General features: G+C 45.5%; 1 protein-coding gene across 7 annotated transcripts in view; it reads left to right on the top strand.

Annotated features, from left to right (window-relative positions):
• LOC139534620 (RAS guanyl-releasing protein 2-like) overlaps positions 1-21,824 on the top strand; it is a 61,755-nt gene that overhangs the window by 26,089 nt on the left and 13,842 nt on the right. For 6 of the 7 annotated variants that reach the window (XM_071333892.1, XM_071333891.1, XM_071333889.1 and 3 more), the window contains 12 exons: positions 762-909; positions 1,209-1,311; positions 1,562-1,618; positions 1,759-1,890; positions 2,499-2,649; positions 2,996-3,169; positions 6,988-7,104; positions 7,290-7,571; positions 11,695-11,775; positions 12,118-12,237; positions 12,498-12,613; positions 20,187-20,328. In XM_071333892.1, coding sequence (XP_071189993.1) covers positions 840-909; positions 1,209-1,311; positions 1,562-1,618; positions 1,759-1,890; positions 2,499-2,649; positions 2,996-3,169; positions 6,988-7,104; positions 7,290-7,571; positions 11,695-11,775; positions 12,118-12,237; positions 12,498-12,613; positions 20,187-20,328 — 1,545 coding nt within the window. In that variant the 5' untranslated portion in view covers positions 762-839. The other variant, XM_071333894.1, reaches the window with a different exon arrangement.

Raw genomic sequence — 21,824 nt, 5'->3', positions numbered from 1 at the left:
GCAGCAACCTTAAAGAAGAAAGGGTCTAAACCATCTGACCCAGATGTTTTTTTGGGGTCAAGTTTCAAGAGTTCCTTTTAGCACCTTGGACTCAGTGACTGCCTGCAGGGAGAAACTTTGTTGCGGGGCAGGGAAAAAGAGGGAGAAGCATTGGGGATAGTCGCATTAGAAGGGGTGGGAGATGAGGAAATGTTGGACGGGCAAGGAGGCATGGCTGAGTCAAATAGGAATCCTGACTTAATGAAGTGGTGATTAAAGAGCTCAGCCATGTGCTTTGTTGTCAGTAACAACCACATCATTAACTTTAAGGGACATGGGCAGCTGTGAGGAGGAGGGTTTATTCTCCAGGTCTTTAACCGTTTTCCAGAACTTCTTGGGGTTAGACCCACAGAGAGAGAACTATACTTGATAGGCAACATGGTCTCATTAGAATATGTCAGAATAGTGACACTGAACCATTGTAGTTATACTGTATGTCACTTGATCTGTTGGTCTGCTGAAGTATGCTGTTTTCAAATGTAACCTAACCACAATCCATCAGTATCCAGACATGTTATTGTTCTAATTCCATTGTTTTGTTTTAGTCAACATTTCCTGTATACTTCCTGGATATCTTGCATAACTAGATCAGAGTGACGTACGACTATTACTGGCAACCATTCAAACCCTGCAACAAATGCTTTTGCATTTCTTGGGTGAAATGTGTTCCTGTGCAATACATTTAATCTTCTCTATCCTCACCTTCTTTGTTTTGTGCCCAGGAGTGCATCTGAATTGGGAAGAGAGGGTAGAGGACAAAGAACACTGGGAAACAAGAGGAAGAGAGGAGGAGGAGAAAAATGGAGGCCATATCTTTAGATAAGTCTGCGACGGTGGATGAGCTGGTGGAGGCGTGCATCCAAGCCTTTGGTCAGTCAGTCTCTTTATTTGTCCATGAGCACTCAAATATACATGCTACTCAATGTCTAAATAAACAACATATACTCTTTGTGCAATCAGAATAACATTTCCAGGAACAGATTGCAAGGAGAAGAAGATAAATAATATATAATTTCCCATATGTCCATGCACCACCTGAAGTAGCTAATGTTGCCGGTTTCAAATCAATAGTAATTGGTTGTCTTATTTGCAGTAAGACTTCTAGAATTTGTCTGAAAGGACATACAGGGGCTTGTTGAGTGATGAGCAATGCGTCTGTCCTCTTTCAGATGAGACGGGCACTTTGAAGGACCCCTCCCTAGTGCGTATGTTTCTTATGATGCACCCTTGGTACCTTCCCTCCACCGACATGGCAAAGAAACTACTGCTCAAGTATCCTTCACCATTAGGCACCTGCTTACGGCTTATCACGTCTTGTCATCTACTTTAAGATCAACAGATACTCTTTCAGGTGCCAGTGAATGGAATGGAAAGGGTAAGATGGATGGAATGTTCCTAGTGTGCAAAACTGGTTGCAATGACGTCTTTTGTTGTCAGGCCATGGTCAGGTTGTATGCTGATTGTAAAAGGATGTTTTTGAAATGTTTTAGTAGCTGTTTTATGTACTTTAACTGTTGATCAGATCACAGGAGGAGAGCTGCACTGCTGAGCTCAGGACAAGAATCTGCCACTTGGTGAAGTAAGACACATTCACAATTGCTTTTGTTATGAGGTTGGGGAAGTTTCTTTATTGCTTACCTCTCCCTCACCATGTCTCTGTGTTTCTCTCTTTCTATCTCTCTATCTCTTTCCCTTCCCTCCCTTTCTCCCTCTCTCTAGGTACTGGATCAGTGAGTTCCCAGCGGAGTTCAATCTGAACCCAGAGCTGGCAGAGCAGATCAAAGACCTCAAGGACCTCTTGACCACTGAGGGGAACGAGCGGCAGAGTCAGCTCATCGACATCGACAGTGTGTAAGTGTCCCCACGTTACACTTCACTAAAGTGTGTGTGTTTGTGTCTATGAAGTGTGTCCCCGTTCTACTGTCATTTCTCCCTCCACCAGCTTCCACCAGTGTGTAAGTGTCCCCATGTTACACACATTTCAAGTGATTTTGCCGTATAAGAAATACTCAACGGAGATCTAAAAACAAAACAGCATTGAAACAGAGGAAAGTTTAGAAAACAGCAGAAAGTTCAGTGCCTATGTTCCCAGGCCTATTTCCTTTACGGGTCATCTGTCTCTCTGTGACCCTGGTATCCCTAGTTGGTCATTAGGGTATATCTATTGCTAGGGTGTGCTTTCATGGGACAGCAGAGTTTCATAAACAGTTGTATTTCTTCTCTTGCATCTTCTGTAGTGTCTTCTTTCTTCCTAGTTTCATTGCGGAGACTTAATTCAGCATGCTGTATTTTGTTAGCCTGGGATGCAAAACTATATCGCTATATCTATAACTATATCGAATATCGCTTTGTTTCAGAAACATAGTGAAACAATGCATTATTAAGTTTGGATTCCAGGTTTGCATTTTGTGTGCTCGGCTTATACATGACAGTAACCTTGTGCTTGTTGTTCCGCTCAGGCCGTCATACAAGTGGAAGCGTCAGGTGACCCAGAGGCAGCCATCCATGTCTAAGAAGAGGAAGATGTCTCTGCTGTTTGACCACCTGGACTCCAGCGAGCTGGCCACACACCTCACCTACCTGGAGTACAAGTCCTTCTGCAAGATACTGGTATGTGGGGCTGTGGGGAGCAGTGTGTCTGTCCACCAGGTCTGGGTTCAAATAATATTTGTTTTCTTTCAAATTCTTAAACCTGCACATGACTGAGCTTGCCTAGTGGAATGGAACGAATGGAATAGTCCCAAAAGTGAAAATCCCATCTATCTGGCACTCCAGGCAGGCTCAATGAAACACTCAAAGTATTTGAAAGAAAACACATACTCTTTGAACCCTGGTCTGCTGTCCAAACTGCCTTTGCATTGGTCATTCAACATGGGACCTATGCTGACTTATATGTGCGTTTAACAGCTTCTGTATGCCCACTGAATACATTATCCCCCCCACTCCCCTCCTCCAGTTCCAGGACTACCACAGCTTTGTGATGCATGGCTGCACGGTAGACAACCCCATCCTGGAGCGCTTCATCACACTCTTCAACAGTGTGTCTCAGTGGATCCAGCTGATGGTGCTCAGCAAGCCAACCGCCCCCCAGAGGGCTGCAGTCATCTCCCACTTCATCAGGGTGGCTCAGGTATTTCAGCTGGGGCACATTGGAGTTTTCCTTCTATTACTCAGTCTTGTTCTGAGGGAAGCTACTAGTCTGAGTGCCCGTCTGTTTGTTCTATTATGTCATCTGCTTGTCACGCATTGTCATGTTTGGTTGGACAATGACAGCAATGGAGCTGGCAAGAGCACAAACAGATCTGGGACCAGGCTAGGACGCTCTGTCTCCAGGGCCGAAGCAAATGTGACTGGTTAGTAGGAAAGTCATGTGACTGGTTAGTAGGAAAGTCATGTGACTGGTTAAATTCAGACAAATAATCCCAATTGGTTATGGTTAGGGTAAGGGGTTGGGTCCTGGGCCACTTAAAGCAGTGACATGGATCGTAGTATAGCCTAAGGGGTTGAGATGAGACCGAGGACTTCTGTCATGGAGAGGAATAGGGAGGACAGGGACGGAGATGAGACAGAGGACTTCTGTCATGGAGAGGAATAGGGAGGACAGGGAGGGAGATGAGACAGAGGACTTCTGTCATGGAGAGGAATAGGGAGGACAGGGAGGGAGATGAGACAGAGGACTTCTGTCATGGAGAGGAATAGGGAGGACAGGGAGGGAAATGAGACAGAGGACTTCTGTCATGGAGAGGAATAGGGAGGACAGGGAGGGAGATGAGACAGAGGACTTCTGTCATGGAGAGGAATAGGGAGGACAGGGAGGGAGATGAGACAGAGGACTTCTGTCATGGAGAGGAATAGGGAGGACAGGGAGGGAAATGAGACAGAGGACTTCTGTCATGGAGAGGAATAGGGAGGACAGGGAGGGAAATGAGACAGAGGACTTCTGTCATGGAGAGGAATAGGGAGGACAGGGACGGAGATGAGACAGAGGACTTCTGTCATGGAGAGGAATAGGGAGGACAGGGAGGGAGATGAGACAGAGGACTTCTGTCATGGAGAGGAATAGGGAGGACAGGGAGGGAAATGAGACAGAGGACTTCTGTCATGGAGAGGAATAGGGAGGACAGGGAGGGAGATGAGACAGAGGACTTCTGTCATGGAGAGGAATAGGGAGGACAGGGAGGGAGATGAGACAGAGGACTTCTGTCATGGAGAGGAATAGGGAGGACAGGGACGGAGATGAGACAGAGGACTTCTGTCATGGAGAGGAATAGGGAGGACAGGGACGGAGATGAGACAGAGGACTTCTGTCATGGAGAGGAGTAGGGAGGACAGGGAGGGAGATGAGACAGAGGACTTCTGTCATGGAGAGGAATAGGGAGGACAGGGAGGGAGAAGAGACAGAGGACTTCTGTCATGGAGAGGAATAGGGAGGACAGGGAGGGAGAAGAGACAGAGGACTTCTGTCATGGAGAGGAATAGGGAGGGAGATGAGACAGAGGACTTCTGTCATGGAGAGGAATAGGGAGAACAGGGAGGGAGATGAGATTGGATAGATGCCAAACTACCCTTTTACACACAACCGGCGGTTACGCTTCGATTGTTATGAACTGTGTTCGTAGACAATTACTGCCCATTATTCCTAACAGAACTTATCCAAGTGTGCTTATCAGTAGTGTTATTTTCACAGTACTACTACTACCAGACGGGAGGCTATATTTGGATTTGTTAGAGAAGAAAGTTGAGAAGAATGTTTGGAGTGTGCCTCCCTCATTCCCCAACGCCCCTCTCTCCTCTCCAAAACAAACTCTTCATGATTTATTCACTGACGCCACAGTAGGCTCACCCCCACCCCCCCCCCCCCTTTCTCAACCCTTCTCTGCCAAATATGCCCAAGCTCAAATATCCCAGCTGGGTGCTCGCTAGCTAGTTTAGCACCCCGACAGAGTTTGCTAAATAAAACACTTTACCTCCCGAAATGTTCAAGGATCAAAGAATTCTCTCTCTCAGTTATTTGGGATAGTGAGAAAAATAAATAAATATATATCTACCCGCCTAAAAGTTGGGTGGGAGTATTTTCCAAAGCTGTGATCCCGCTCCAATAGACCCCAGGGAAGGGTTACCTCCTGCTCTCTCCTTCTTCCTGCTTCCTCGCTCTCTCCTTTCACACCCTCCCTCCTCTGTCACTCTGCATATCCTCCTTACCACAGCAGTATTCCTCTTTTCATCTGTCTTCTGATTTATTCAGGGTTTCGTCTGAATAAAAAGTATTTCTTGCCCTTATTTTCTCTCTTCTCTCTCCCGTAACGTCTCATCATTATCCGTAGGCTTTTACCCATACATCCCTTTTTGTTTGTCAACATATTGCTTACCTGTATTTCCCATCATACATCAGATATTGTATATGTCAGTCATTAAGTCGTTTGTTACAATGCCTCACACACACAGCTTTAATGCAGAACATCACTTATGTCACACAGTGGAACGCTTCGGCATATCGACAAGAGACGCTGATATTCCCTGTGCTATTGATACCTGTCACTGTTAGTCAGTGTCACTGTTAGTCGGTCTTTATACAGCAGTTTAGTAGAGCCTCCAGCCTGAAAGGCTACCACAGAGCTTTGCCCATTGATTGGAGCGACCGAGCGGGTATTTGAGCTTAACCAAATAATGCCCGCTGGCAGTCCTCCCAAACAGCTGCGACCCCATTGATTTTCACTGGATGTCATGTGGGCTGAAGGGCAAGGCTTTGCCCCTGCGGAGCTCCATTCACAAAGTACTACTGCAACTGTGACACAATGATTAGAATGTGCGTTGCTCTGCCTACTGTTTCAATGGTATTTTTAGACAAGACCCTGCAATAGTCTAGTGTAGCCAAGGAGTGTCTCTTATTGCTTCATTGAGTGTGTTTGACCTTCCCAGGATTTTTGTTGTGTCTATCTCCTGGTTTATTGTGTGCCTCAAATTTCATCCACCCCTCTCTCCCTCTGATTTCTCTCTTCTCCTGGCTCCTTATCAATCTTTCTCCCTCTTCTCCTCCTCAGTTTCTCTTAAATCCTTGTTGTCACTGGCTCTTACACCCATACATTGGCTTCTCTTTTTTTCCCATGTCTGTCTCGCTCACACACACACACACACACACACACACAAACACACACACACACACACACACACACACACACACACACACACACACACACACACACACACACACACACACACACACACACACACACACAGTGCCTCATGTCTCTCTCTCTGAATTTTAAAATATTTCTGTCTGTTAATCATTTGGAGTTCAGGTAGGTCTAGGCTAGTTAATCATTTAGAGTTCAGGTAGGTCTAGGCTAGTTAATCATTTGGAGTTCAGGTAGGTCTAGGCTAGTTAATCATTTGGAGTTCAGGTAGGTCTAGGCTAGTTAATCATTTGGAGTTCAGGTAGGTCTAGGCTAGTTAATCATTTGGAGTTCAGGTAGGTCTAGGCTAGTTAATCATTTGGAGTTCAGGTAGGTCTAGGCTAGTTAATCATTTGGAGTTCAGGTAGGTCTAGGCTAGTTAATCATTTAGAGTTCAGGTAGGTCTAGGCTAGTTAATCATTTGGAGTTCAGGTAGGTCTAGGCTAGTTAATCATTTAGAGTTCAGGTAGGTCTAGGCTAGTTAATCATTTGGAGTTCAGGTAGGTCTAGGCTAGTTAATCATTTGGAGTTCAGGTAGGTCTAGGCTAGTTAATCATTTAGAGTTCAGGTAGGTCTAGGCTAGTTAATCATTTGGAGTTCAGGTAGGTCTAGGCTAGTTAATCATTTGGAGTTCAGGTAGGTCTAGGCTAGTTGATCATTTAGAGTTCAGGTAGGTCTGGGCTAGTTAATCATTTGGAGTTCAGGTACAGTAGCAAACTAAGGAAAGTAGGAGGGGTAAGACAGTACATCTCTCTCCATCTTCTCTCTCCCGTAGAAACTGCTCCAGCTTCAGAACTTCAACACTCTGATGGCCGTGGTGGGGGGGCTCAGTAACAGCTCCATATCTCGCCTCAAAGACACCCAGTCACACATCAGCAACGAGACCAACAAGGTGAACTAACATCTCATGCCTTATCTACACTCCATGCTATCGCTTTACAAACAACCTGGTGTTACCACCACAAGTACTATCTGAAAACAGAAAGGATTTAGAAATGTTAGCACACGTTAACCCACATATGCCCCATCCTTCCTCTTCCTCTTCACCCTTCCTCCCTCATCCATCCATCCCCTCAGGTGTTCAACAGCCTGATCGAACTGGTGACATCGTGCGGCAACTACAGCCAGTACCGACGTCGTTTCTCCGACTGCACAGGCTTCCGTTTTCCTATCCTGGGCGTGCACCTCAAGGACCTGATCGCCGTGCACGTGGCGCTGTCCGACTGGGCCGACCCGGGCAAGAGCAGGGTCAACCTGGCCAAGAGCCAACAGCTGTATGTTATCCTCCAGGAGTTGGCGCTGATCCAGACCACGCCACCCAGTATCGATGCCAACACAGACCTACTTAACCTACTTACGGTTAGTGTCACATAGCCTGGTCCCAGATCTGTTTCCACTGTCTTGCCAAGTTTGCAGTGACAATGACCATAAGAGTTGGCAAAACAGTAACAACCAGATCTGGTCCCAGGCTAGATAGATGGGGGGGGGGTGGTCATATTCAAAATGTATTAAATGTGTTTGACATATATTCCTGCTAAATGGTGGGTGGTGTGTTTCTCATGTATCATTGTATCTACGTTTTCATTTGACATTTATTCAACCTTTACTCTTATACCATGTCTGTTTATTTATTAATTTATCTGTTGCAGATTTCATCTGGATGTAACCATAATTTATCTGGGGTTTTCCCGGTTACTGTCATTGAGATAAACTGCTGGCCTAAGATGGCAGAGGGAGGATGATTCGTTTAGAAATTATAACTTTTTTTACACACTGATATATAATCTGTCAACAAATCCCTGGCAATTCCGTGTTACCATGGTGAACTAGAGAACTTACAAGAATATGCATAATTAACAATAAAATAATATGGTTATGTATGCAGGAGTTACCTTATGTTAAGGACTTCCAAGAAAAATGTTAATGAGAGGTTGGAGCTTAATTGGCAGTTAAGAATGCATATTAATCCTTTGAGAGAGAGAGATAAAGAGAGAGACATCTGTGACCTAATAATATAGTAATCTACCACAAATGAATGGAATCAATGATGGCGTGTGGCTAAGAGGAGGACTGTCACTCAAAATTAGGGAATATATTGAAAGTGACCTGTTGGGGGTGCAAGGATGGAGAGGGAGCTTGTTGGCCTAATAGGAATTGCAAATTCCAATAGGTTCCGCTGGGAAATAGCTAATGACTACCTCGAAAGGGCATTCAGATTTCTGCTATTCAAATGTATTCCCACTCCTGTTCCTCTGAAGATAAAGCTTATTTTATACCGTTAGACTGTGATACTGCCATGTCATTTCCATTCCAGTGAAAAATGATAGTGAATACTCTCATGATTCCTGTGTTTTCTTCTGGCTAAGATCGGAAGGTGCACTGCACTCTGGCTTGCACAGTGAAAAACTATTCTCAATTTCTGGTTTTCAGCAAAACTGGTTGAATCAACGTTGTTTCCATTACAATTCAACATCCAAAAACAATGTGTCATAACATAAGGGAATTTAGTGTTTTTTTTTTACCCAGCACTTAACCTAAATCCAATGACATGGTGACATTTGTGTTGATTTCCTGTTGAATTCACGTTAGTTGACAACTCAACCAAATGTAAATCAAATCTAGACATTGAGCTGACGTCTGTGGGTAGACTTTCTCTCTCTGTCTCTCTCACACACACACACACACACACACACACACACACACACACACACACACACACACACACACACACACACACACACACACACACACTCACACACATTCTTAATTGCCATTCATGATTCAACCTCACCTAACACCCACTTCCTATTGGGATATGTAAAGGTTGATTTCCTGCCAAGTTCCTTTATTAGCCCGGTTATCTAGAGGGAGATCGATACTGCCAGTCGCTGTTTGAGTTGCACCCCCCCCTCTTTGGCCCTCAGAACAGCCTCAATTTGTCAGGGCATGGGCTCCACATGGTGTTGAAAGCGTTCCACAGGGATGCTGGCCCATGTTGACTCCAATGCTTCCCACTGTTGTGTCAAGTTGGCTGGATGTCCTTTGAGTGGCGGACCATTCTTGATACACACGGGAAACTGTTGAGAGTGAAAAACCCAGCAGTGTTGCAGTTCTTGACACAAACCGGTGCGCCTGGTACCTACTACCATACCCTGTTCAAAGGAATTTAAATCTGTTGTCTTGCCCATTCACCCTCTGAATGGCACACATACACAATCCATGTCTCAATTGTCTCAAGGCTTAATATTCCTTATTTAACCTGTCTCCTCCCCTTCATCTACACTGATTGAAGTGGATTTAACAAGTGACATCAATAAGGGATCATAGCATTTACCTGGATTCACCTGGTCAGTCTGTCATGGAAAGAGCAGTTGTTCTTAATGTTTTGTACCTGCTCGTTGAACATCTCATTCCAAAGTCATGGGCATTAATGTGGGGTTGGTCCCCCCTTTGCTGCTATAACAGCCTCCACTCTTCTGGGAAGGCTTTCCTCTAGATGTTGGAACATTGCTGCAGGGACTTGCTTCCATTCAGCCACAAGCGCATTAGTGAGGTCGGGCACTGATGTTGGCCGATTAGGCCTGGCTTGCAGTCGGCGTTCCAATTCATCCTCAAGGTGTTCGATGGGGTTGAGGTCAGGGCTCTGTGCAGGCCAGTCAAGCTCTTCCACACCGATCTTGACAAACCATTCTGTATGGACCTCGCTTTGTGCACGGGGGCATTGACATGCTGAAACAGGAAAGGGCCTTCCCCCAAATTGTTGCCACAAGGTTGGAAGGACAGACTTGTCTAGAATTGTATGCTGTAGTGTTAAGATTTCCCTTCACTGGAACTAAGGGGCGTAGCCCAAACCATGAAAAACAGCCCCAGACCATTATTCCTCCTCCCCCAAACTTCACAGTTGGCACTATGCATTGGGACAGGTAGCATTCTCCTGGCATCCGCCAAACCCAGATTCATCCGTCGGACTGCCAGATGTGAAGCGTGAATCATCACTCCAGAGAACTTTTTTCCACTGGTCCAGAGTCCATTGGCAGCGAGCGTTTCACCACTTCAGCCAACGCTTGGTATTGCACATGGTATTCCTAGGCTTGTGTGCGGCTGCTCGGCCATGGAAACCATTTCATGAAGCTCTCGCGAACAGTTATTGTGCTGACGTGGCTTTCAGAGGCAGTTTGGAACTTGGTAGTGAGTGTTGTAACCGAGGACAGACGTTTTTTTACGCGCTTCAACACTCGGCGGTCCCGTTCTGTGAGCTTGTCTGGCCTACCACTTCACGGCTGAGCTGTTGTTGCTCCTAGACATTTCCACTTCACAATAAAAGCACTTACAGTTGACTGGGGCAGCTCTAGCAGGGCAGAAATGTTGACGAACTGATTTTGTTGGAAAGGTGGCATCCTATGACAGTGCCACGTTGAAAGTCACTGAGCTCTTCAGTACGGGCCATTCTACTGCCAATATTTGTCTATGGAGATCGCGTGGCTGTCCTGTCTCTATGGCCAGGCTAAGATCACAGAGTCTGACCGTCCATGTTTTTATATGGCGTTCTGTCTCTATGGCCAGGCTAAGATCAGAGTCTTTACATTGTTAATGTCTTCGTTTGTTTGAATTCTTTGATCTTGACGAGGTGTTGTGCTATTTTGAAATCTATATTTATAATTTGGTAACATTGAAGTTTGTGATGAAATTGAATTTCATTTAGCCAATAATCAGTGCTTGTATTTTGGTCATAGATTTCTATTGGTTTGAATTTTGTTATTGATGGTTGAGGGGTGTGGTGTTTGAATAAGAAAGCTTTGTGACGATAACATTCTGGATCACAGTGTGTTAGGTTAGCTATTTCTGTGCACACCTAGAATATTTTTACCACATTCCAGGTGTACAATACCGGTGGGGCTATTATCCCATGATGTATATTTGAAATTGGAAGCGGGTCCCCAAAATTACCTGCCATATAGCAGGATTTAAGTTATGACAGACTACAATTATAATTGGTGGGCTGAATGTGGACAGGTTATTTTTTATTGCAAAATATACTCTGTGTGCTTTATTTTTTTAATTAGAGACTCTGTTCACAGTCATGAATGAGTTGAAGGACACCTGTGGAAGTTTGCTTAGAAGTGGTCGATACTCAATCATATAATTCACTGGCTTTATACGGTTTATGCAACTTCAGCCTTCTTTTAGATAGATGTTAGAAGATGGAGTTAAAAGTCAATACGTCTGTGAAACCATGGCAATACGGTTTACTGTGGAGAGCCAATGTTAACTCGCCGTTCAGGCTTTAAGCCTCCTCGTCCAATCAATACATTTCTTTAGGTTTATTCATGATCCTTAAAAGGAAAAGGATTCCATGATTATTTATTTGATATGAGAGAGAGCTGTGATCCTCTGGAAAACAATGCATTCTTCTCCTTCTCTCCTCTGTTGTCATGGTATCCATATGCAGTAGCTATATCAATCAAGTTGTCATGTTTTGCAGGTGTCTCTGGACCAGTACCACACAGAAGAGGAGATCTACCAGCTGTCTCTACAGAAAGAGCCACGCAGTGCTAAACCGGCGGTGAGAGCTAGGGGCCAATAGGGGCCAATGTGTTCTTCCAGCTTATATCTTATTGAACTTCTTCTGTGTTCGTACAACTTGTATAGGAAGTCAACCTATTCTTCTTATAGCTTATAGGAAACACATGATTTCTTATTGTACAGCTTATAGGAAACCTCGTGTTTATCATGTGACTTGAACACTGTTGTTCTCAACTTTTCCCTTTTATTGCTTCTAGGAAGTCTCTGGAGAACTCTCTCGTTTGGGAACTCTCTCTTCTAAGAACTATCTTTGCTGAAATGACAACAATTTCCGCTTTATACGTCATTGATTTATGTTCCCGTCTTTTCATTGGTTTGGCAGAACTCCGGCTCCGCCCCTGCTCCTGCCCCCAAGCCATCGATGATTGACGAGTGGGCTGCGTCGGTGAAGCCCAAAGCCGACCCTGCGGTCATCAACAAACACATAGAGAAGATGGTGGACGTACGTTACGCTAAGACTCTCACATCTAGCCTGGTTGAACCAGATTGAATGCTGTCCTCAATGGTGAGCGCAGCATTTAGTCTGGTTTAACTCACATCCAATTGATGGCTAATTACATCTTGTTGAGGCCATGTAATTGACTTGGAACATAGTAGTTATCCTCACCGCTACCCTGTTATTAATCACAACGAGTCCCAGTCATGACAACTGTAGTACTCTGTTTTGATATGCTGTAGTGATGTGTGTTTCCTCGGTTACAGTCTGTCTTCAAGAACTTTGACACGGACGGGGACGGTCACATCTCCAGGGAGGAGTTTGAGATCATCAGGAACAACTTCCCCTACCTCAGCAAGTTTGGAGAACTGGACAAAAACCAGTGAGAGACAAAACCAGCATCTCAGCAACTGTTAACCATCGGCTACATAGCAACGGTCACGAATAACTGATATTGTAACCGTAGGCTACGTAGCAACAGTCACGTGTAACTGATATTGTAACCGTAGGCTACGTAGCAACAGTCACGTGTAACTGATATTGTAACCGTAGGCTACGTAGCAACAGTCACGTGTAACTGATATTGTAACCGTAGGCTACGTAGCAACAGTCACGTGTAACTGATATTGTAACCGTAGGCTACGCAGCAACAGTCACGTATAACTGATATTGTAACCGTAGGCTACGTAGCAACAGTCACATGTAACTGATATTGTAACCGTAGGCTACGTAGCAACAGTCACGTATAACTGATATTGCAACCGTAGGCTACGTAGCAACAGTCACGTATAACTGATATTGCAACCGTAGGCTACGTAGCAACAGTCACGTATAACTGATATTGTAACCGTAGGCTACGTAGCAACAGTCACGTATAACTGATATTGTAACCGTAGGCTACGTAGCAACAGTCACGTATAACTGATATTGTAACCGTAGGCTGCGTAGCAACAGTCACGAATAACTGATATTGTAACCGTAGGCTGCGTAGCAACAGTCACGTATAACTGATATTGTAACCGTAGGCTACGTAGCAACATTCACGTATAACTGATATTGCAACCGTAGGCTACGTAGCAACAGTCACGTGTAACTGATATTGCAACCGTAGGCTACGTAGCAACAGTTACGTGTAACTGATATTGTAACCGTAGGCTACGTAGCAACAGTCACGTATAACTGATATTGCAACCGTAGGCTACGTAGCAACAGTCACGTGTAACTGATATTGCAACCGTAGGCTACGTAGCAACAGTTACGTGTAACTGATATTGTAACCGTAGGCTACGTAGCAACAGTCACGTGTAACTGATATTGTAACCGTAGGCTACGCAGCAACAGTCACGTATAACTGATATTGTAACCGTAGGCTACGTAGCAACAGTCACATGTAACTGATATTGTAACCGTAGGCTACGTAGCAACAGTCACGTATAACTGATATTGCAACCGTAGGCTACGTAGCAACAGTCACGTATAACTGATATTGCAACCGTAGGCTACGTAGCAACAGTCACGTATAACTGATATTGTAACCGTAGGCTACGTAGCAACAGTCACGTATAACTGATATTGTAACCGTAGGCTACGTAGCAACAGTCACGTATAACTGATATTGTAACCGTAGGCTGCGTAGCAACAGTCACGAATAACTGATATTGTAACCGTAGGCTGCGTAGCAACAGTCACGTATAACTGATATTGTAACCGTAGGCTACGTAGCAACAGTCACGTATAACTGATATTGCAACCGTAGGCTACGTAGCAACAGTCACGTGTAACTGATATTGCAACCGTAGGCTACGTAGCAACAGTTACGTGTAACTGATATTGCAACCGTAGGCTACGTAGCAACAGTCACGTGTAACTGATATTGCAACCGTAGGCTACGTAGCAACAGTCACGTGTAACTGATATTGCAACCGTAGGCTACGTAGCAACAGTTACGTGTAACTGATATTGTAACCGTAGGCTACGTAGCAACAGTCACGTGTAACTGATATTGTAACCATATATGTTATAGTATTGCACCATTAGATCGGGAAGGAGACACATCTTGTTAATCATCTCATTATCTCTCTCCCTCGTTCTCTCCCTCGCTCTACCTCTCGCTATCTCTCGCTCTCCATTTCTCCCTCTCTATCTTGCTCTTGCTCTCCATTTCTCGCTCTTGCGCTCTCTCTCCCTCTTGCTCTCTCTCCTTCTCCATCTCTCCCTCGCCTTCTCTCTCTCTCTCCCTCCCTCTCTCTCGCTCCCTCTCTCGCTCTCCTTCCCTCTCGCTCTCCTTCCCTCTCGCTCTCGCTCCCCCTCGCTCTCTATCCCTCGCTCTCCATCTCGCTCGCTATCCTTCCCGCTCTCTCTCCCGCTCTCCCTCTCTCCCTCTTGCTCTCGCTCCCTCTTGCTCTCGCTCCCTCTTGCTCTCGCTCCCTCTTGCTCTCGCTCCCTCTTGCTCTCGCTCCCTCTTGCTCTCGCTCCCTCTTGCTCTCGCTCCCTCTTGCTCTCGCTCCCTCTTGCTCTCGCTCCCTCTCGCTCTCTCTATCCCTCTCGCTCTCTATCCCTCTCGCTCTCGCTCTCTATCCCTCTCCCTCTCGCTCTCGCTCTCTATCCCTCTCCCTCTCGCTCTCGCTCTCTATCCCTCTCGCTCTCTATCCCTCTCGCTCTCTATCCCTCTCCCTCTCGCTCTCGCTCCCTCTCGCTCTCGCTCCCTCTCTATCCCTCCCTCTTGCTCTCTATCCCTCCCTCTTGCTCTCTATCCCTCCCTCTTGCTCTCTATCCCTCCCTCTTGCTCTCTATCCCTCCCTCTTGCTCTCTATCCCTCCCTCGCTCGCTCTCGCTCCCCCTCCCTTTCGCTCGCCCTCCCTCTCGCTCGCCCTCCCTCTCGCTCGCTCGCTCTCCCTCTCGCTCTCCCTCCCTCTCGCTCTCCCTCCCTCTCGCTCTCCCTCCCTCGCGCTCTCCCTCGCTCGCGCTCTCCCTCGCTCGCGCTCTCCCTCGCTCGCGCTCTCCCTCGCTCGCGCTCTCCCTCGCTCGCGCTCTCCCTCGCTCGCGCTCTCCCTCGCTCTCGCTCTCCCTCCCTCGCGCTCTCCCTCCCTCGCGCTCTCCCTCCCTCGCGCTCTCCCTCCCTCGCGCTCTCCCTCCCTCGCGCTCTCCCTCCCTCGCGCTCTCGCCTCCCTCACGCTCTCCCTCCCTCTCGCTCTCTCTATCCCTCTCGCTCTCCCTCGCTCTCTCTACCCCTCTCGCTCTCTCTACCCCACTCTCGCTCTCTCTACCCCACTCTCGCTCTCTCTATCCCTCTCACTCTCTCTATCCCTCTCACTCTCTCTATCCCTCTCGCTCTCTCTATCCCTCTCGCTCTCTCTATCCCTCTCGCTCTCTCTATCCCTCTCGCTCTCTCTATCCCTCCCTCTCGCTCTCCCTCTCGCTCTCCCTCTCCCTCTCGCTCTCTCTTCCTCTCGTCTTGCTCTCTCTTCCTCTCGTCTTGCTCTCTCCCTCTCGCTCTCCCTCTCTCTCCCTCTCTCTCTCCCTTCCGCTCTCTCCCACCCTCCCTCTCTCCCTCTCTCTCTCTCCCACCCTCCCTCTCTCCATTGCTCACATTCTCATTCTCTTTCTGCCTCTCTCTCTCTCCCTCTCCTACCCCTCCCTCCCCTCTCTCCTTTCCCCCCCTCCCTCCTCTCAATTCAGTTCAAGGGGCTTTATTGTCATGGGAAACATATGTTTACATTGCCAAAGCAAGTGAAATATATAATAAACAAAAGTGAAATAAACAATAAAAATGAACAGTAAACATTACACACAGTTCCAAAGGAAAAGAGACATTTCAAATGTCATATTATGTCTATATACAGTGTTGTATCGATGTGCAAATAGTTAAAGTACAAAAGGGAAAATACATAAACATGGGTTGTATTTACAATGGTGTTTGTTCTTCACTGGTTACCCTTTTCTTGTGACAACAGGTCACAAATCTTGGTGCTGTGATGTCACACTGTGGTATTTCACCCAATAGATATGGGAGTTGATCGACATTTGATTTGTTTTAGAATTATTTGTGGATCTGTGTAATCTGAGGGAAATATGTGTCTCTAATATGGTCATACATTTTGTGGGCAGTGTGCACATAACCTGTCTTCTCTTGAGAGCCATGTCTGCCTACGCCGGCCTCTCTCAATAGCAAGGCTATGCTCACTGAGTATACATAGTCAAAGTGCTCCTTAATTTTGGGTCAGTCACAGTGGTCAGGTATTCTGCCACTGTGTACTGTCTGTTTAGGGCCAAATAACATTCTAGTTTGCTCAGTTCATTTGTTAATTCTTTCCATTGTGTTAAGTAATTAGCATTTAGTTTTCTCATGATTTGGTTGGGTCTAATTGTGTTGCTGTCCTGGGGCTCTGTGGGGTCTGTTTGTGTTTGTGAACAGAGCCCCAGGACCAGCTTGCTTAGGGGACTGTTTTCCAGGTTCATCTCTCTGGAGGTGATGGCTTTGTTATGGAAGGTTTGGGAATCCCTTCCTTTTAGGTGGTTGTAGAATTGAACGGTTCTTTAAAAGGATTTTGATAATGGGTATCGGCCTAATTCTCTTCTGAATGCATTATTTGGTGTTTTACATTGTACACAGAGGATCTTTTTTTGCAGAAATCTGCATGCAGAGTCTCAATTTCGTGTTAATTCTATTTAGTGAATTCTTGGTTGGTGAGCGCACCCCAGACCTCACAACCATACAGGGCAATGGGTTCTATAACTGATTCAAGTATTTTTAGCTAGATCCTAATTGGTATGTTGAAATTTATGTTCCTTTTGATGGCATAGAAGGCCCTTCTTACCTTGTCTCTCAGACCGTTCACAGCTTTGTGGAAGTTACCCGTGGCGCTGATGTTTAGGCCGAGGAATGTATAGTTTTTTGGGTTGTCTAGGACAACGATGTCTAGATGGAATTTGTATTTGTGGTCCTGGCAACTAGACCTTATTTGGAATACCATGAGGCCGGATGCTGCAGACTGTTCTAGAGCCCTCGCCAATTCGTTGATGTACAGTGCCTTCGGAAAGTATTCAGACCCCTTGACTTTTCCCACATTTTGTTACGTTAGTCTTATTAAAAAATTGATTAAAAAATACTCAATCTACACACAATATCCCATAATGACAAATCAAAAACAGTTTTTAAACGTTTGTAAAAAATATATATAACAAAAAAATATATATACCTTATCTACATAAGTATTCAGACCCTTTGCTATGAGACTCGACATTGAGCTCAGCTGCATCCTGTTTCAATTGATCATCCTTGAGATGTTTCTACAACTTGATTGGAGTCCACCTGTGGTAAATTCAAATTGATTGGACATGATTTGGAAAGGCTCACATCTGTCTATATAAGGTCCCACAGTTGATAGTGCATGTAAGAGCAAAAACCAAGCCATGAGGTCAAAGGAATTATTCGTAGAGCTCAGAGACAGGATGTGTCGAGGCACAGATCTGGGGAAGTGTACTAAAACATTTCTGCAGCATTGAAAGTCCCAAGAACACAGTGGCCTCCATCATTATTAAATGGAAGAGGTTTGGAACAACCAAGATTCTTCCTAGAGCTGGCCGCCCGACTAAACTGAGGAATCGGGGGAGTCAGGGAGGTGACCAAGTACCAGATGGTCACTCTGACAGAGTTCTAGAGTTCCCCTGTGGAGATGGGAGAACCGTCCAGAAGGACAACCATCTCTGCAGCACTCCACCAATCAGGTCTTTATTGTAGAGTGGCCAGACGGAATACACTCCTCAGTAAAAGGCAAATGACAAACCGCTTGGAGTTTTCCCAAAAGGCACCTAAAGACTCTTTGACCATGAGAAAAAAGATTCTCTGGTCTGATGAAACCAAGATTAAACTCTTTGGCCTGAATGCAATGCGGCACATCTGGAAGAAACCTGGCACCATCCCTATGGTGGTGGCAGTATCATGTTGTGGCAGGGACTGGGAGACTTGAAAGGAGCAAAGTACAGAGAGATCCTTGATGAAAACCTACTCCAGAGCGCTCAGGACCTCAGGCTGGAGTGAAGGTTCACCTTCCAACAGGCCAACGACCCTAAGCACACTGCCAAGACAACGCAGGAGGTGCATCGGGGAACAGGTTTCTGAATGTCCTTGAGTGGCTCAGCCAGAGCCCGGACTTAAACCCGATCAAACATCTCTGGAGACACCTGAAAATAGCTGTGCAGCAACGCTCCCCATCCAACCTGACAAAGATTGAGATGATCTGCTGAGAAGAATGGGAGAAACTCCCCAAATACAGGTGTTCCAAGCTTGTAGCGTCATACCCAAGAAGACTCGAGGCTGTAATCACTGCCAAAGGTGCTTCAACAAAGTACTGAGTAAAGGGTCTGAATACTTATGTAAATGTAAGATTTCCGTAAAAAAAAATAAAAAAATTGCAAACAATTCCCCAAAACTGTTTTTGCTTTGTCATTATGGGGTATTGTGTCTAGATTGATGAGGGAAAGAAAACAATTGAATACATTTTAGAATAAGGCTGTAATGTAACAGAATGTGGATAAAGTCTAGGGGTCTGAATACTTTCCGAAAGCACTGTATATGTTGAAGAGTGTGGGGCTCAAGCTGCATCCCTGTCTCACCCCACGGCCCCGAAGAAAGAAGTTTGTGTTTTTAGCCAATTTAGTTTTGTGTACATGGATTTTATAATGTTATATGTTTGTCCCCCAACACTGCTTTCCATCAATTTGTATAGCAGACCCTCATGCCAAATTTAGTCAAACTTTTTCTTTTTTACATCAACAAAGCATGAGAAGTCTTTGCCGTTATTTTGGTTTGTTTGTTTGTCAATTGGAATGTGTGGTCTGTATATTTGATCATTTCATTCAGGATACCATCAAACACCACAGGCCTTTTTGGGTTGGAGAGTTTGTATTTTGTCCTGTAGTTCATTCAATGTAATTGGAGATTCCAGTGGGTTCTGGTAGTCTTTAATAGTTGATTCTAAGATTTGTTTTTGATCAGGTATGTTTTTGTTCTTTGTTCTTTGTTATGGATCCAAAACTCTTCGTGTTGTTTGTTTCTTCAATTTCATTCTTCGGTTTTTGCATTCTTCATCAAACCATTTGTCATTGTTGTTAATTTTCTTCAGTTGTCTGCTTAATTTTTTGATTTGATATGGGAGCTTAGAGGTCAAATATACTGTTTAGGTTTTCTACTACCTTCACTATTACAGTGAAACGTTATGTCCAGGAAGTTGTCTAAAAGGGATGGAATTTGTTTCCTAAAAGTTTTTTGGTAGGTTTCTACACTACCTGCCATCTATAGCATTTCTTAATATTACACAGTTCCTTTTGGTTTTGATGCCTCATGATTGAGTATTGCTCTGTTCAAGTAGACTGTGATTTTGCTGTGGTCTGATAGGGGTGTCAGTGGGCTGACTGTGAACGCTCTTAGTGGCTCTGGGTTGAGGTCAGTGATAAAGTATTCTACAGTACTACTGCCAAGAGATGAGTTATAGGTGTACCTACCGTAAGAGTCCCCACAAAGCCTACCATTGACTATGTACAAACCCAGCGTGCGACAGAGCTGCAGGAGTTGTGATCTTTTTGTTGTTGTTGGTTGTTTTGCCGTAGTGTCTAGGAGGGTATATTTGGGAGGGGAAGGCTGTCAGGTAGGTGTTTGTCCCCCTGTGTGTTAAGAGTGTCAGGTTCTTGTCCAGTTCTGGCATTTAGGCCGCCACAGACTAGTACCTGGAAATGGTTGATGGAGAAGCTGTCATCATTAAAGTATGGGGATTCTATTAGGGGGATAGAGGTAGCACACATCAGGACATTTTTCTCTGTTGAGATGAAAATGTCTGTATTTCCAATTTCTTTGATGAAGTCTGGGTTCCCGGCTCTTTAGGCCAATGGCAGATGACCTTTCTCTCTCTCTCTCTTCTCCCCTTCCTCCTCCCCACCTCTCCTCTCCCTCCCTCCAGAGATGGGCAGATCAGCCGGGAAGAGATGATCGACTACTTCATGAAGGCCAGCTCTCTGCTGAACTGTAAGATGGGCTTCATCCACACCTTCACAGAGACCACCTACGTCAAACCCACCTTCTGTGAACACTGCGCTGGCTTTGTGAGTATCTTATCCACTGGTCAGTTTGACCATCCACCCTCCCACTAAAGTACAATGCAGACTCATACAGACCAATTACCACAATGTCTTAAAATAGATGATTTAAATCGCAAAAGAGAGCCTTGGTCAAAATTGCTAGGATTTTGTATAGGTTTCTATTCCTGTACTATTCCCTACTGTCTTCAATGCATTTTTAATTGGATTGATTAAATTGATTGGTGAAAGGGCCGTTTGGACAGAATGTCATTGATGACCATTGATCGCTCTCGAGTGGCACAGCGGTCCAAGGCACTGCATCTCAGTGCTAGAGGCGTCACTGGTTCGATCCCGGGCTGTATCACAACCGGCCGTGATCGAGAGTACCATAGGGCGGTGCACAATTGGCCCAGCGCTGTCCGGGTTAGGGGAGGGTTTGGCCGGGGTAGGCCGTCATTGTAAAATAAGAATTTGTTCTTAACTGACTTGCCTAGTTAAATAAAGGTTAAATGAAAAAAATGTATGGACACGCCCTGTCGCTCTGACTATTCTGACATATTTTTGTGAAAGTTCTGGACAAATGCATAAATTACAACATTTGCACAGTAACCGCATTTATTATTCTGTATTAATATTGGGTCTGGTCTAGAGGCCATGCCAATTATTTGGAGATACAGTACTGGGATGGTGAGGTAACACAGTAGGCAGGTAATTGGGTCCTTGACAAGCCTGGTTTGGAGACCGACCGAGTGGTGTCTGAGTTCTTCAGAGGAACTCTCTGTTGCCTCACACACGGCCAGTGAGTCAGCAGAGTGTGTAATGAGAGCCAGTGATGGCTTTATACTGAGGTGACTAGGTGACCGCTCCTGAGACCACGAACAGGTGCACAGACAGAGAGAGATGAGGTGCAGCACATCGACAAACACACACACACACAGCGTCTGACTCATACACACTCTTTCTCTAAACCCCCCCCAAAAACACCCTTACACTTACCCCACCACCCCCACCCCACCGCCCCCACCTTCTACACACACTGATGATTCACACAAGGGGCGCTAAGTGGAATTTCCATGCCCTTCTGGGATAATTGTAATAAAAAATGAAACGGAGGGAGGAAGAAAAGATTAGCTCGTTAACAGTGTGTGGCAGAGCGACAGGGCCACCAGCTACTTCCTGCCTGCCTGCTTTCCTGTTGGCTTCGGGTCAAACATAACATTTCAACTTCCCATTTTTCTGCACTGAAAAAACAATCCACTCGCCACCATTATGGAGTGGATCAGACTTCTCTTCACAATCCAACATTTGTTTTAATGTCTCTCCTCTGACAGCCACCGCTGTAGTCTTATCACATACTTACTGAAGCTTCCTGTGAATGGGTCTTGGTACTCACTGTGTAGTTCAACGCTGGGAGATAGGACAGTGCAATCCCAACTGGAACGCTCTTCCCTATATTTGACCAGGGCCCATTTGGTATGTAGCCAGGGAGGGAGAGAGTGTTGTAGTGCTCTAGGGGCTAG

This window comes from Salvelinus alpinus, chromosome 11 (genome assembly GCF_045679555.1).
Source record: "Salvelinus alpinus chromosome 11, SLU_Salpinus.1, whole genome shotgun sequence".
In the NCBI taxonomy this organism is placed as follows: domain Eukaryota; kingdom Metazoa; phylum Chordata; class Actinopteri; order Salmoniformes; family Salmonidae; genus Salvelinus; species Salvelinus alpinus.
This window is presented reverse-complemented; position numbering and strand designations above follow the sequence as displayed.